The following is a 17,476-nucleotide window of genomic DNA, read 5'->3' as shown; positions in this document are numbered from 1 at the left end:
GGAAAAGAAGGGGTGAGGGACGACTAAAGGGAAATAGGATAAGGCATGGGCAGTGGAAAGTTGGGGGCAATTGACCAAGAGAAGAATATTGGGTGGGTGTATTAAATGAAAGGAGAATTTGGGAGAGGAGTAGTAAATGATGGAAGAAAAAGAAGGGGGAAGGTACGGATGGAAGTAGAAAATGGGAGATGGGCAGTAGAAAATCAAACATGGGGGTATTATATATATCATCATTCATGTTATTTCTTTCAAGTAGGAGCAAGAGAGAGTGGGAGAGAAAGAGCATGAGAGAAGAGAAAGAGAGAGCGAGAGGAAGAAAGGAAAATCAAGAGAGTGGAAATACATGCTGTCTGGAGGATAAGGAAAGATTTGATGATCATTTAGGTACACAAAACTACTTCTTCTTGTCAAATTTTCTTTATGAACATTTCCTATATATTTATAGCTTTATGTTATTAGTACCATTATAATGTTTAGAGAAAATTTTATTGTTTGGGTATAAAGTAAATAAGGAGTTTTGACAATGTATGACCGTAGAAATTTAAAGATACATTATTAAGAAATTTTAATCGGTTTATATTTACTCAATGACTGTTTTGAGAATTTCAAATTAAGATTTTACTTGCAAAATTTGTTATTTGAAGATATAGAATATTTTTACCGATTAAATTCAAGTTAAATAATTTATTTGAGTTATTTAATATATTATTGAGGTTTTAATCGGTTTAAATATTGAATAAGTTAAAGATATATTTTTGAAATAATTTTTGAAGGCTTGAAAAATTGTAAATTGAGAATTTTGTGAAATTAGATAAAGTTACAGTTTGTTTATAATTTAAAAAAGTTGTTTGGTTTGAGAAAAAATTTTAAATGAGATTATAATAAATAATTGAAAATTTTAATATAAAATATTTAGATTTTGGGTAATAAAAATACTTTCACTTAAGTTCTTAAATTTAAATAGCCTTTTATGTAAATTATATTTTTCAAAATAATATTATATCTATTATAAATACCTAGATTTGGGAGAGTTAATATATTTATATAATTTTGGTTTAGAGGGTAGTCTTAGAATTTTAGAGTAGTTTTGGAGTAATTCTGAGTTTATATTAATAAATATTTATGTGCAATTTTGTAGACCCTTGAGAATTTTGGAATAAACTTTGTATAATTATTTGTAAGCTAAAGAGTACCAGGTAACTCTGAAAATTCTTTCTTGTACATGTGAATTGTGTATGATTATATTGTGGATTTACTAATTATTATATTATTGAAATATAATATTATGATTTTTTGTAAAATAAATGTTTTGGTATGTTACTTGATTTTATTAAGATTTGTTGCTAGTAATTATGATCAATGTTTAAATATATTAATAGCTATGAAATTATCATGAGTTACTCTTAAATGGTACATGAATTTTATTGCTATCTTATTTTTAATAATATATTTGAGAATATATTTATGATGTACCATTATTTGCATATGACATGCATTGTTGGGTTAAGAATAGAAGGCGATTGCATGGATATAAAATTACCACGTGGTATGCCATCACTCGGTGCATAGTGGATGGCACTTGTCAGGGCCCCTTCTTCCATGTTTTCCTTTGGCTGGGAATTCATTGGAGTTGTGAGACATGTGACACCTCCCTATTCACAAAAGAGGGGAGCCATAGTCCGAGCTTGAGCTTTATATCTTTGGCCAGATATATCTCTAGTATTGGTGAGCTTGGAATAATTCAGTAAAATGGATTAGTTCCTATCAGACTATGTGTTAGCCTATGGCTCCAGTCAGCGGTATAAGGGTGGACGGTGATATAAGGGAGGCAGCATATTGCATTATTTTTGGATATATTGGAAAAAAATGAAATTGAGTTGAATGTAATGCACACATATAAACAGATTTTTGGTTTATCATATATGATTTGCTTGTGTAGGTTAGAATTTCAGTAGTTACTGAGACGTTTGATCTCACTCCCTATATTAACAATTTTCAAGCGAAAGATCTAGTAGGAATCAAAGGAAGGCACCAATGGAGTGAGCTGTGCAGGCTTGTGCTCCTCAAGCACATGTTATGTTATATTTTTATTTGCCATGACTATAAGACTTTAATATTTTATTTTGTTGTTATGTTAGAAATATTTTGAAATTATGAGTTTTTTGAAGTATTAGAAATATGTATGGACTTTTAAATTAAATATTTTGTTGCATATATTGATTAATTATGTGAGGTGTTACACCTAACTACAGCCCCACTCCTAAAAAAGTTAACAAGAGTGGAGCATACAGCTATGTACACCAAAAAATGACCCATTCCCACTGTACTCAAAACTTCATGATGGGTTAGGATTTCTATAATTCCTCTTTGTGTGTCTAGATTGGTGGCATGTTCCACATTGGTATATCTGTTTGTTTTGGAACTGTGATTCATCCCTGTTTACTTTTGGCTTCCCGATAGTCAAGATGTAATGGGAGGTAATAAGAATATTTGCTCACTGACATTTCCTATCCTATAGTAATCATTTGGGTAAGGCATGTCTGTTGTTACCACAGGAATCTTACTGTAACAACCCCCCCGTAATTCATGGTAAATAAATATTTTAAAAATGATAATTACTTCAAAAGGTTAACTATGGTAGGAAGGACAAAACTAATCAAATAGAAATTTACCATAGTCATTAACAATTTATTTCCATAACAAAGCAGTAACTACTATTCTAGAATAGTAAAGATAATTAAGGAAATAAGAAGTAATCAACACTTGATCTTTTCACATATGTATCAAATCCATCAGCAGTACTCTAGAATCTCAAAATACAATTAAGACCAGTTGTAAATGGGCTAGGATCTTTGAAGCTCGTCAGAATAACAGTCACTATCACCCATAACAATCACAACCAAAATAAAAGTCACATATGTGTCTAAAAGGGCTCCGCCCAACAACATAATTCCAGAATGCAGCGAAAAAGTTAAAATTATGTTAAGTATAACAAAAAGGCCCTAAAATTTGACAATATACATCAGTCAAATCATGTATACCAAAACAGAGGCTATATAGAGTGGAAAGGAAAACTCAAGCCTCGAACAACTTCCCCTTGGGACCAACACTTGAACCCTCGCCTGAAAAATGTTAAATAACCACGGGGTGAGTCAAATTGACCCAATAACCACAATTCCAATTCAACCAGTATACAGGGAATGATTACAAGATAGTTAAGCGAGCAAAGTACAATTTCAAATAACATATCAGGTAAACATCTTTACAGAAAACAATATATAATAATTTAAAAAGTAACTTGCATGCACAAAAACTTCATCAACTATCCTTGTAACCTCTGACAAAACCTATGGGCTATTCACATATAACAGGATTCGTCTCTTTTACAAGATTGCACCAAGCTCTCTAATAATGAGGTATAACTCGGCCAAACATTACAGAGCTCGTATCGGACCATGGGTTCCCTTTTCTTAGAATATGGAAAGGTGTCATGTCCCTTGGGTTGACCCTTGACCCGACTAAAGGAAGGATGGTACCGAGGGCCCTAAGAATGTTAATGCCAGCCATTGGGCGCCAAGTGGCGGTTATACTGCGTGGTATAAATAATCAAACCTCCCACAATTACATTTCAGCACAACCCAACAATCCAATTCCACACAATTTAATATTCATAAAGTATTCTCAGATTCAATAATGAAATTTATTCAACATCAGCAAGATATTCATAAGATGAAATAATCTATGCTCACTTAACTAATAAATTTATCAAAACATAAATCTTCATATAGATATATAAATTACTTTTTTTACATAAACCACCATAATATATATTGATAACATTTATAATATCAACACATGCTTATAATCACATCAACAAGCATACAAGGTAAATTAGAAAGTGGTTATCTCAAGTTCTTGAAACAAGAACTAAAAGTAGGAGGATTCAAGACCTAAGAGCCCAAACCAAGCTCACTCTGTAATAATAAATTTATAAACATATATTAATAAAAAAACTAATTAATATAACACTAAAATAGTTTATTAACTAAATCTCTATAATTAGCTGACTTAAATAAATGTCTTTAGGAAAAATAATAATTCATCTATTCCTCCAAGTAACAATTTCTAGTACTTCCCAACTCTAGTTCCCTCATGCATATTATTAATAAGAATAAATCCTTCAAATCATCCAAAAATCTCCAAAAAGGTACTTATTTTAATCTTAGAAAAAGAACCATATGTCAACTATGCCTCAAATCATTATTACAAATCCCATTCCCTTCTTCCATTAATCACCTCTCATTCATTAGAATTATTAAATTTTAACATTTCTCTAATTTACTCCAAACACCCAACTTCCACTAGTTAAAATCTTTCCATAAAAAATCATCAACATTCTTATTTCAACAAAAATCTTCAAAGTTCAAGCATTGAATCCTCAATATAACCTCAAATGAACTAACTAAGAGATTAGATTTGAAATTAGTACTATGATTAACACAAATCACAATTTTCAACCAAACCCTAACTTATATTGCGTCGAATCAACCATTCAAATAAAAATCTAAGTCATAAGACTTCTATTCTAACCATATGAGCTCCATTAACATCCTAATAATAAGTTAGAATCCTCAAAGCTTAAAAATCTATCAAGCCCTAAAAATGCATTTTCTACCAAAAACTTAGAAAAATAAAAGAAGTTAAATAGAAAACGTAGGAAGGAAAAAAAAATAGCTTACCTAGATGATTTAGGTGACACCAAGCAAGATCCCTTTGTTATCTCACACTCTCCACCTCCCTCCCACGGTCACTCTCTCTCGCACGGACCAAAGGAACAAAGTGAAGACGAGGACAGGGGGGAAAACGGACGGAGGGAAAGGAATTAATAGTTTGTCACGTGGCCACCCACTATTATAATATATTATATTATATATATTTAATAATCAAAATAAAATATTATATGTATTTCTTCTTTCTTTCTTTCCTCTTTTTTTTCTAATGGAATGTTTCACATACTGCGAGCATAAATCTTTTCTTGTGATGACTTTTTATAACAATTATTAACATAATCATAAACATTACTGTGGACAATGTTGATGGTTGCATAAGCATGGCAACAAGGGATCCTCGTCATTTGCCAAGATTTGCAACTGCATTGGCATAGTCCAAGATCAACCGATGGTCTCCACGTGATGTTATGACCTTTACTCTTCCCCCAACATAATTTTCAGCATACATATACTTAGACCTAGCCACCATATCCATCACTTTACTATCTATATTTGGACCAGTACAATTCTTCCATTTGGTCATAGCCACATAGGAGGCATGCAACTTTCTTGTTACTTTCTCTCGGTGCTCATGAATCAATTGGGGTACAGTATGCTTTCTCTCATTCATCATCCATGCATTAAATAATTCTGCTATATTACTTATAATATTGTCCCATCTTTTATATGGGAACCTGCTTTTAGCCCACCTATCTATATCCCCATAACTAATAAGCCAATCAAATAGCCTTGGAGAAAAGGCTCTCATGTCATCCATTGCTACTTCAAATTTCTCATCTGTCCTTGCATAGGCAATTTTATCTAATAAATATAGTGCATTCTCCTTTGATTGGCCATTTGTCCTTGTTTGCCCCTTATTCATTTTCATAACTTCTAAACTAAAATTCTCCTTGATATGTTATAATAAAAAGCATGCCTTTGACTCCCAAAGATTGATGCCACTCCTCTGATGATAGTGTTGTGTCAATCTGATACAATCGTAACTTCTATAGAACCCAGAATTTTTTTTATCATATAGAAAAACCACATCCAGTGATCTAGTGTTTCTCCCTTGATAATTGCAATTGCAAATAGCAACAGCTCGTTATCTGCATCATAAGCTGAAGCTGACAATATTGTCCCCATGTATGGTCTGCTTAAATGAGTTCCATCAACATACAGAATATGCCTCACACTACTAACATGAATTCCTTGCTATTCCTCACATACTTGGACACAAACTTGTGTGCAAGGGTAAAATTGTATGCAAACACCCGAAATACACCTGCACTTGGAAAACGTTGACCTACCCCTGTAAAAAGTCCCCTCCATTTCACATGACCCATCTCACTACTATCCATATCTTCAACTCCGATGGATGTATCCACATTAGGGGACTCACTTCCTCTATCATTGTTACATCCACCAGCATTTTGTTTATTGAGTCAGTCGTAATCATAACACAAACTAATGGGAGACGCATTTAGTTCCAGTTCTGTTTGTTATGACATACCCATGAATCTCTCTGTTCTGCATTCACAATGACAAGACTCGTTAACACGAATGACAAGATGAAATTCATAAATGACAATAAATAGTTATGACAAACTTCCACTTACATTTCTGCATTGTCCCTTGGTTGGGGATCCCCCTGCCCTTTTTCAGTCACATACACATGACCGTTGTTCCTATTATATTGAAAAAGGTTATAAATTTCAGCATTGTCATGAAGGTCAATCAATGTCTTCTCATCAAAGGCCACTATGTACTTAATGTCATAATTTCTTCCATCACCACCAATCAACTCAAATATCATTAGCCTCAATTCTTCAAGTGTCAGCCCATCCTTAATGCTTCTTAACCTCACGCTATCTCCATTATATCTCATGTCACCTTCACCATTTGTCACAAATTTTCCTCCCACATGAAAATAACAGAACAGCTCCTTCCCACAAGATGACCCAGCTTCGAAATTCATTTTGCTTCATTACCTACACTGATAACAAAAGTCGAATGATTATATGACTTAATACCATCATCATCAACTTACCTGACCAGATTAGGGTTTGACACATTTATGCTTATAATTTGTAACAAAACACTCATTTCTTTCCTATCCATACTAATGCTTCATTTTCTCAAAATCAATCCACTCCATTATTTGAATCCCCATTCAACATTGTGCCTTTATCTAACACTAATCACTCTGACCTATTTGTGACACTGTCAAACCCCTCTCCCTCAATGTTTTTGCTTCCCCATGCATTCACCCTCTAATCACCGTCCTTTCCCATAGGTTCTATACACCCACACCATCTGCTTGCTTCGCCCTCTAAGCAAAACCAGCCTCACATCAACGACATTGCCATCAAACGGGAACAGGAGCATGAACCAGCGCATAAAGGAGACGGAGAAAAGAGAAAGAAGAACAATATAGTCACTGAATACTAACCTCACTTGCTTACTTCATTTAGCTATTGCTTCACACGTTCATGCTCCCATATTCATGGTCCCTCCAAAATTTTTCTTCCAACTCTGGCCACAACTTTCGCAGCTCCACCGAACATATTGTTTTTTTGGTTCATCAAGGGTTTTTTGGTAATTGATCAACATTTCCATGATCCCCCATCAGGCAACACTTCCCAATTTGTCAATACATTTGCTAAGCTTCCTCTTTTGGCATTTCACATTTTCAAGCTTCTTTATGTGTCATTTTTCCTAAAAAAAACTAAATAAAGAAATAATAAACAATATTATATTTAAATATTATTTGAAATTGATGTGTATGTACTGTGTGTGAACATTGAATCGAAAAAGATGCAAGACTCCAGCCAAAAAAAAAAAAGAAAGGGAAAAGATGCAAGACATCACATGAACACAAATTTTGAAAAACTCACCTAACTATTTATATGCTACTATTTTAACTTTTTTAACTAGAGAGTTGAGAATCTTGACTCCTGAAATAACGCCGGAATTAAAGATGATTGGGAATATCTTTATAAGAAAAGTCACCGACCAATCTACACCATTTCTAGATTTAAGATTGGTATGCGACGTTATTTGCATGTTTGACATGTTACATTATTTGAAGCCCACAAAAAGAAAGGAGAATAAACAGGTCAGGAGTATTATGACATGTTTGGAATTGTTCATAAACGGCTTTTTAATCATGATTTACGGAATACGAAGCAAGTGTATAGGATGAGTTTTGTTTTGATTTGAATAAAACATGTTTATAAATGATTCCAAACAGTATACTAAGAAAAGTGGCTTATATTGACATAGGCAATTTTTGTGAGTTAACCCGAAATTCAGAACGGATTTGTGAGAAGAACATGACATTTTTGCTGCAACTCTAATGTTTGGATAATCCTGCTTTATGCTTGCTGATAAGGTTCCCCCCCCCCCCCCCAAGATACTAACGGTTGAAGGTTATAGTGAGATCGAACACGTAACCTTGCAAGAAGAGCTATATGCTACAAGGCCATTTACTACTTGGTGATTCTATTTTTTTATTTACTAATTGAGAGAATAAATATTATAACTTCAATTACTAATTGAGAGAATACATATTATAACACCCCATATAGTGTGGGGTGTTATACTTGTATGTATAACTAAAGAATTTTCAACTATGTCACCTATTTCCCTTCTTAAATTCGCTGTAAGGTATAAGCATAATGTCCAATTGCGGAAAGGATTTATGATTATACCACGGGCTTAAAAAAAAATAATTGAGTATATTTTCGTCACACGCACACACACCCACACACACACACACACACATATATATATATATATTAAACCATATTCAATTCCGTAAGAGAGTTTTATTCCTTTTTTTATTAAAAAAAAACACTTGTTTCCTCACTGCATAAAAATATAAATAAGAGTAAAATACTCTAACCTCCTTTACATTTTGTCTTAATTATACAGACCTTCCATCTATTTTGAAAACATACACTTAAATCCAAACTGGTAACTCCGTTAAGAATATTTTAAAAAGATTTTTTTTAATTCAAATTTATATTGAAATACTTTTTATTTGCTAAATTACCCTTCATAATACGAAATCCCAAAATCTTGGTTAAAACTATATTGAAGAATTTAAGATTTTCTCCTTTACCTTAATTTTATTTTTGAAAATTGTTGTTTGTTTAATATTTTTATTGTATTGGGCCAAAAAATTAAGTAATTTAGTTAATACAAACATAAATTTAAATGATTTATATAAGTTTTCAAAATCAAATAATTTATATTATGTGATAAGAAAATAAGCATTCAAAATGTTTTCTAACCATTTAAAAAATATCTTAAGTTTCAATATTTCACGAGAAACTACAATCATATAATTCTATAATATAATTGAAACTAAAAATTTTATAACATATTAAAATTTTTAAAAATATGTGTATTATAATTATTTTTTATTGTACCAAAAATTATTTTTTTATAGATATAAATGTTTAAATAACATTTATCTTAAAGAGGGATATTTTGGTCAAAATAAAAATTTAAAAGTTAAACTTAACGGTCAACTAATAGTTGAGTGGATGGAAATTGAGTCTTAAAAATATAAGGAAAGTTTGTGTAACATATATTTCAATTTGAAGGGAAGTTTATGTACGTTTTCAAAATAGAAGAGAGGTTTTCATACTTAAGTAAAACAGAGAAATGTCAATGTATCTTACTTTATAAATAAATATTATATAATGGACTACATTGCTGGCAGCGTGTGCGTGCGTTTATAAAGGAAAGGGAATCAGCATCAGCAAATTTAAAAGTGTGTTTAGAATAACGGTGCAGAAGTAACTTTTTTTCAATCTGATTTTTACAGGAGTCAAATTGAGTAAAAGTCAGATAATGTAATGTGATTTATGTTTGGATTGAGTTTTGAGAAAAAAAAGTAGAAGCTGAAACTTGTTTGGATGATAAATGTAAAAGTAAATTTGGATGTAAAATGACTTAAAAGGACATAAATTTTATTAAATAGTACATATCTAATATTATATATATATATATAATGTGACTATTTTTTAAGAAGTAAGGAAAATAAAATTATTAAAAGTAAAAAAATTTAATTTATTATTAGAAATAAATTATATATATAATGTGACCATTTTAAAAGAAGTATTGAAAATAAAATTATTAAAAATAAAAAAATTTAAGTTATTATTAGAATGAAATTGAAAAATAATAAAATACTTAATCATGCAGACTAGCTTTTGGCAGCACACTTTGTATTATCCCTTGTTAAATACATTTCTGCTCCCAATTGATTTTTCACTGGTATTATCCCAACACCCTCCTCACCCAAAACAAAAACCCCTTCTTTCGGCTTCTTACAGAAGTCCATTTTGGCTGTACAAGTCAGATTTCACAAACGTCGACCCAAACATAATTGTTGAGGAGCCGAATGACTTCTGTGGTGGGGATGCACGTTTGGAGGCCCAAACGTGATCCCAAATACAGCCTAAGTCTTTTAGCGGCAATGACAGCTCATTGCTTCATCATGTTTTTTTGAATTAGAATTAGATGACATTACCTGGAACAAGTAAACAGTTACAACTTTCTTCTGGATTCAGAGGTGGAGGTTGGTCAAGAATATAAAAATTGCTCTTCGTCCTCCTATGAGACAGTTTAGCAGAAAAATCGACAATGTGATTGTCCTACCCGTTAACATGATAAATCTGTTCCATTGTTATGCATTTATTTTCGGCCAAAGGATTAAAGTATTCAGTGAACATAATTGTTATTCTTAAATACTTTTTGCCACAAATTTTTTTTATCTTATCACTGTGCTCATTATACTCACGAAGAGTTGAACACATAGCCTCATATTTCAGTAAAGCTTAGGATTCAGTTGTGTTTAATATCTTCAGTAGAAAAAAATGTTTAATATCATTTGGGCAAAACAAGTATTTTGGGCGCAATTAATAAAAACAACAATGTAATGAAATAAACTTTCTAAAAAATTGGGTCTAATAGAAGAGACTAGTTTTCATAACATGGCAAACTAATATACAAAACCTCGTTAGGAGAGGTGCCTATATTTAATACCAGACAATATCTCAAATAAAATTTTTTTTAATAAAAAGATACTTATATATAAAAAAAAAAAAGTCCTTGAATAATAACACCAGAAGAGACAGTAACAGGCAAGCAAATAACAGATATTTGATTAAAATAAAAAAAAGAACATAGTTTCAGCAGAGGGAAAGCTGCTCCATCCACACCCCAATGGCCCAATCTTGATCCAATTATGAACCTTAGATCCTTCCATGTTTGTCTATTTTGTCCCAACCGTTGTTGCCTCCTGCTCCTCATTAACGCAAAGCCCATTTATTACAGGATTGAGTGTGCGCCTTGCTGGATTCCCCCGGGGGGCGGGGGGGGAGGAAAACCATAAGGTAATGACCCGTAAGGCATCCGTGTCCTTACAATATATCCTTTTAATACTTTAACAGTATTTTAAATAGGTTGTCTTTAATAAAAAAGAAAGATATTTATATTTGGAAAAAAAAATTTGCATAATTTTTTTTGCCCAAACCACAATTGCATAATTGGATTTGTTACAATATTATATGAATGTAATATCTATTAATCTTTTATTAATATATAAAAGTAAAATACGACTCAGCAGGCCACTTCCATATAATATATGTCATAATATATGACATATATATAATATTATTTAATATTTTTATTTTATTATTATATTATCAGTCCCACTAAATGATTTAACCGATCCGACTATTTAAATCATGATTGGCTAATCTTTTTGGTTTTGATAACCGGTCCAACTAAATATTCCTTAAACGAATCTTTTTAGAATTTAGACTACATTCTGAGCATATGACCGTTAGCTTGTCACTCATCAAAGAACAATAAAAAACGAATTCCAACACAAAAAATTAAATAAAAATAAAAAATAATATTATATTTAAATATTATTTGGAATTGACGTGTATGTACTGTGTGTGAACGTTGAATTGAAAAAGATGCAAGCCTCCGGCCAAAAAAAGAAATGAGGGAAAAGATGCAAGACATCACATGATACAAATTTCGGAAAACGCATCTAAATAAAGGATATCTGATTACTTGATGTTATTTATAAATTACTTCTAATATATTTTATATAAACTAAAAAAATATTAAATTTTATTAATTCTCAATTAAAATTTAATAACTTTTTCACTTTATCCTTAATTAATATATATTATATTTCGTATGAATAAAATCAACACAATAATAAATAAAATGTAAAATTACATAATCCATGCAAAAATTTTCTCCCAATACCTTGTAAATAGGACTAAAAAATATTTTATCTTTTTATTTTATAAATAGGATCAGAGGAGTATTTTTTTATGTTTGTTATTATGGATATAAATCTTTGCACTACTACAGAGATTTCATTGAGAGTTCATTTCCCTCAGTCAACCTTCAATGGCACTTACTAGTGCTCTGGGTTCTTCTACAATATCACTCATGAGTTATCATGTTTTCTTAAGTTTTAGCGGAGAAGATACTCGAACAAATTTTACTGATCATTTATACTTTGCATTACTCCGAAAGGGAGTCGTAACATTTAGGGATGATGAAGAACTTGAAAGAGGACAAGTTATTTCTGAGAAACTCATTAAAGCTATTGGGCAATCTCTGTTTTCCGTTGTTGTCCTCTCTCAACATTATGCTTCTTCCTCGTGGTGTTTGGATGAATTGGAAAAGATTATGGAATCCAAACAAAACCATGGGCAAACAGTTTTTCCAGTTTTTTATGGTGTAGATCCATCTGATGTACGACGTCAGAAAAACAGCTTTGCCACAGCTTTTGAGAAACACACACGCGTCTTTTCAGAGGATAAAGTACGAAGATGAGAAGCTTTAACCATGGTCGCTAATTTGTCTGGTTGGGATACCAGAAATAGGTAAGACTTCGATCCCTCTTTTATTTGGTTGACATGCTAAGTAAGGACATGTAAGATTTAAATTCCTTGAGTTTTAAATTAAACGATCTGCAAACTTTCTTTTAAAATTAATGGGTTTTATAACACTTACCTCAGTGCAAATTGCTCTGTTCTTCTGCTCCCACACGCTGCACTGACTCAAGAAATTTGTATACGTGGATTTTAAAGTTGCTAATCAAGAAATATTTGCTTCCTTTCAACTCCTTTATAAATTTGCCATTGTTTTCGTTCAAACTTCTTTTTAACTAATTAGAACACTGTATAATCATTCTGCACAGACATGAAGGAGAAATTGTCGAAGACATTGCCAAGTTCATATGGAACAAATTATGTGATAAATTGCCATCAAGTTTTGAACATTTAGTTGGAGATGTGCAATCAAAGGCAGAGAGGATAATCTCCAGTTTAAAGATAGGATTGGATGATAAGTGCTTCATAGGGATATGGGGTATGGGTGGGATAGGTAAGACAACTCTTGCTCGAGTTGTTTATGATTCAATCCGAAAAAAGTTTGACACTCGTTGTTTTCTTGCCAATGTAAGGGAAGATTCCAAAAGGGTTGGCTTGGTTGGCTTACAAAAGAAACTTCTTTCTTGTCTTGGACTAGGAGAACCAGAAATAAGTGACTGCTTTCAGGGACGAGATGTCATAAGAAATTTCTTGTGCCATAAGAAGGTTCTCATTGTTCTTGATGATGTAAGCCATAGACGTCAGTTGGATAATTTGGCTAGAAATAAAGAGTGGTTTGGTGCAGGGAGCAAAATAATAATAACTACTCGAGATATACAATTATTGACACAGTATGAACAGTTTGAAGCATATGAAGTGGGGAGGTTAAGTCCAGATGAGTCCCTTAAACTCTTCTGTCAGAAAGCATTCAGAAAAGACGAGCCAAACCGAAGTTATTTGGATTTGTCCAGAGAAGTAGTTGAATATGCCAGTGGACTTCCTTTGGCACTTGAAGTCTTGGGATCTTTTCTTTGTAGGAGAAAGCAATCTGAATGGAGAGACACATTAGAAAAACTGAGGCAAAATTTACATCATGATATTTTTAATCAACTTCGCATCAGTTATGATGGATTAGAAGATGAAGAGTACAGGAGAATGTTTCTAGATATTGCATGTTTTTATAATGGGGAGGCCAAATCTAAGGTCATAGGTATATTGAAAATATGTGGCCTTCATCCAATAATTGGAATTCAAGTTCTTATAGAAAAATATTTGCTAGGCATCCAGCTTGAATCTAGTTTAGATTCAAGGGAAATTGCAGAAGATCATCATTATATGCCAGATGTTCTTAAAATGTTGAGAAGGGACATTTTCTTGCCAACAGATTTCTATGACACGTTGCTTCTTGATGCTTCCAAAGAATGTCTACATATGCACGATTTGCTTCAAGAGATGGGAAGAAGCATTGTTTTGCAAGAATCTCCTGGTGATGCTAGTCGGCGCAGTAGATTGTGGGTTTTAGAGGACATTGATCTTGTGTTGAAAGGAAACAGGGTAGGTGTTTGAATTTTGATTGTACTGAGGTTAGTTTATATGTTGCATCATTATTTCCATATTATGCTAGAAATCTTACTATCTCTCTTCGTTTTTAATCTTCATGCACGTTTCTTAGGGGACAGAAAATATTCAAACTATAAGTTTGGACCCACAACAAGAATTTGAAGCAGAGTGGCACCCTGATTGCTTCTCAAGAATGAGAAATCTTAGATTACTCAATTTAAGTAAGGTGCGCCTTTTGCATAATCTCAACTCTCTTCCAAGTGCATTGAAGTTTCTTACATGGGATCATTATGCTTTGGAATCTCTGCCATCATTTGATCAATTATATGAACTTGAGTGCCTTCAATTATGCAATAGCAAAATCACAAAACTATGGAATGGAGCACCGGTATGCTTTTCTTTTACAATCTTCTATAATATGTTATATTTGTGTGTATGATTGTTTGCCTATATGTTATTTACTAGACATTGGAAATACTGATGCTGTCTGCTCCTCTTTTTTTTTTTTTTTGGGTCTTATATCTTGCTCAGTCTTTGGGTAAGCTGAGGATCATTGATTTGAGTGATTCTGATGACCTAATAGAGACTCCAGATTTCTCTGCAACACCAAATCTGGAAGAGTTAGTCCTTACTCATTGCAGCAACCTAGTTCGGATTCATGAATCTGTTGGACAGTTAAAGAAGTTGGTTAAGCTACGTGTGGGATATTGAATAAATCTTGTAACTCTTCCAAGTTATTTGGAAACAAATAATCTAGAGGAGTTTGTTCTTGGTGGATGCATAAATCTTCAGAAACTTCTGAATTTGGCAGAAATATGGCAAATCTATACTTCTTGGATGTGAGGAGCACTAGAATCAAGAAGATTCCTTTATCCATAATTCATTTAATAAATCTCAGATATTTAGATGTGAGTGATTGCAACATGCTCAAGTCAATGCCTGAGCTCCCTCCAAATTTGATCATATCTGCAAGCTATTGTCCTCTGTTGAAGCTTACGACAGCTCTCGTACACCTATACGACTCGCGTGTCTTTAAGGTTTCATATCTATCTCTTACTTCGTTTCTCATACATTTTTTTTAAAAGCCTAAAACTAAACTAAGACTCGCTAGTGCCTGAAGTTACCATCTCATCATCTATCTATGTGAATTGTTCTATTGAGTCTTCCAATAGAGAAAAATGGGATTTTCACATGGCTGTTAACTAACGAAAATGCAGATATTTCTTTTTTCATGTTTTTGTATCTTCAAGCGCTAAAGTAGTGCCATTTGTGTATCAGAGAGAGAACAAAAAATATATTTCGGGGGCCATTTTAATTGTTTTTTTAATTTAAGATTAGAGAGATATTATATTATTCAGGGATCACATTAAAAGAAGTGTTTATACTAGTTTTTCCTTGTTAAGTCATCCTATTGTTATGCAGGGTCCAATTCATGTTTTCTATGATTACATGTACGCTACTTTTCTGTGGAAGAGTGGAGTTCCAAGGTGGTTTAAAGAATGGAAGCATTGCCGGAGTAAGGGTAACTCCGGCGAGGTTGTGACCATAACAGCAAACATACCTGAAAATGCATATTCTGATAATGATTGTTGGGAAATTGCTATATGCGTTGTTTTCAGTCGCAGATCAGATGACGAAGCATGGAGTGGTTTCTCCATAAACTGGAAATTCCAAGATTATTGCGATGCCAATCCCCATAATAACGGAATGGATGAAGAAACTATGAGAAATTTCCAATTTGGTCGGCTCCGATATCGAGTTTACGTAGGAGCTTATCCCATTGATAAGGAACATTGTCGACCACATCCCACAGGTGTAGGCAGTCAAGTTGATTTAACGCTTTGCTTCCCAACACCCAGCATTGCTGGTTGGAATCAAACACGTTATCAATACTTTGAAGTACTGGAATGTTGGTGGAGTGTGCAATGCAAGACTGAATTTGGAGCAAGGTAGAACTCAGCATGCATTCTTGCTTACAATTCTAGGTATGCACCATCATTACTACTCTCTATATTAGCTAAATTAGTTATTTGTAAAGAGTAGACACTAACGACAGGAAGTTATAAATAAGATCGAACCTACAACCTCCCACTTGCAAGAGAACTTTCATGGCAGTTGTATGGCAATTATTTCTAACATTTAGAGCTGGAGGGGTATAATTGCAAGTTTTATGTTCATCATTGTACTCTTGTCCTTGAAAAGAATAATTTCAGATCTAAATCCTTTTCATCTCTCTCCCTCTACAGTTTCGCACGATTATGCTAAGAGCTTGAAGTTGGACGGAGCTGCAAATTAATGTCAGCCCATGGTTGATGATCTTTTCTTGGTGGTTTGTCTGTTTACCAAGTAAAAGAAATTATATTTTCCTTTGGCTTATGCGGTCAAGATATGAAAGACATTGACGAAAGCTGTATGGATTGAATGCTTGTTAAATTGCCATCTCATTTTGGCCATTTGCTTGGAACTCAGTTACGTGGCAACAAGACATAGTCATTGAGGGTTTTTTTTTTTAATTTTTTGGCTGTTATGGTAATTTTTTTTTAATATAATCAATTTAAACAGTGGGACACAAGAATATGTCAATGTGAGATTTATTATCAAGACCCTATCCAAGCACAATAGACAATGTTATCATTGAAACAACTTGCTATTGACTACTATTATGGTAATATTTAATTCTTTTCGATGTAAAAATATAGGGTGCATTATGTCTTTTTATGATATTCTGAGGTGTTTTCAAGTTATATTATTAACAAAAAATTATGTATATGCATCCATATATATATATGTATATATATAATTTAAGCCACTTTGGGAATCTACCCCAACAAAAAAAACAGTTTCTCTTTCCAACACAAACCTCTCTAATGTGATTACTTCGTACAATACAAAATTACTTGATATAAACTAATCCAAGCAAATATAACTTGTCAAAGAGATTAAGTACGTTCGACCATTTTTTAAAAGGATAACGGGGATTGCATGATGATTTACGAATCAATCATTGAGATCACAAATTAGGGAGGCATGCATGTGGTGCTTTTCTTAAGAAAAATGCACTAAATTACAATCCGAATTCATCATTAGATTATGGTCTGGCAATGTTATAAAAATTAGCCATGTCTTCATGATGAGGCAAAACATTGAATCACAAGATCCTTGATGAAGTCATCAATAATTGCTAATAATTGCAGATGCTATTTTCCCTTTAAATGATGAATATACTCA

General features: G+C 32.7%; 3 protein-coding genes across 3 annotated transcripts; all 3 read left to right on the top strand.

Annotated features, from left to right (window-relative positions):
* The first annotated feature begins 12,655 nt into the window (after window positions 1–12,655).
* LOC114724421 (TMV resistance protein N-like) lies at window positions 12,656–13,991 on the top strand. Its single transcript, XM_028910769.1, has 3 exons — window positions 12,656–12,700; window positions 13,018–13,942; window positions 13,968–13,991. The coding sequence occupies exons 1-3, from the start codon at window positions 12,663–12,665 to the stop codon at window positions 13,989–13,991; spliced, it is 987 nt and encodes a 328-aa protein (XP_028766602.1). The 5' UTR covers window positions 12,656–12,662.
* On the top strand, window positions 13,981–15,036 carry LOC114724442 (disease resistance protein RPS6-like). Its single transcript, XM_028910790.1, has 3 exons — window positions 13,981–14,242; window positions 14,361–14,636; window positions 14,780–15,036. The coding sequence occupies exons 1-3, from the start codon at window positions 14,024–14,026 to the stop codon at window positions 14,957–14,959; spliced, it is 675 nt and encodes a 224-aa protein (XP_028766623.1). The 5' UTR covers window positions 13,981–14,023; the 3' UTR covers window positions 14,960–15,036.
* A 6-nt stretch (window positions 15,037–15,042) lies between these two features.
* Window positions 15,043–16,935, top strand: LOC114724440 (uncharacterized). Its single transcript, XM_028910789.1, has 3 exons — window positions 15,043–15,285; window positions 15,671–16,233; window positions 16,495–16,935. The coding sequence occupies exons 1-2, from the start codon at window positions 15,064–15,066 to the stop codon at window positions 16,199–16,201; spliced, it is 753 nt and encodes a 250-aa protein (XP_028766622.1). The 5' UTR covers window positions 15,043–15,063; the 3' UTR covers window positions 16,202–16,233; window positions 16,495–16,935.
* The last annotated feature ends 541 nt before the right edge of the window (window positions 16,936–17,476 follow it).

Source organism: Neltuma alba, unplaced genomic scaffold, assembly GCF_004799145.2.
Source record: "Neltuma alba isolate B1F8T4 unplaced genomic scaffold, ASM479914v2 tig00012187_pilon, whole genome shotgun sequence".
In the NCBI taxonomy this organism is placed as follows: domain Eukaryota; kingdom Viridiplantae; phylum Streptophyta; class Magnoliopsida; order Fabales; family Fabaceae; genus Neltuma; species Neltuma alba.
This window is presented reverse-complemented; position numbering and strand designations above follow the sequence as displayed.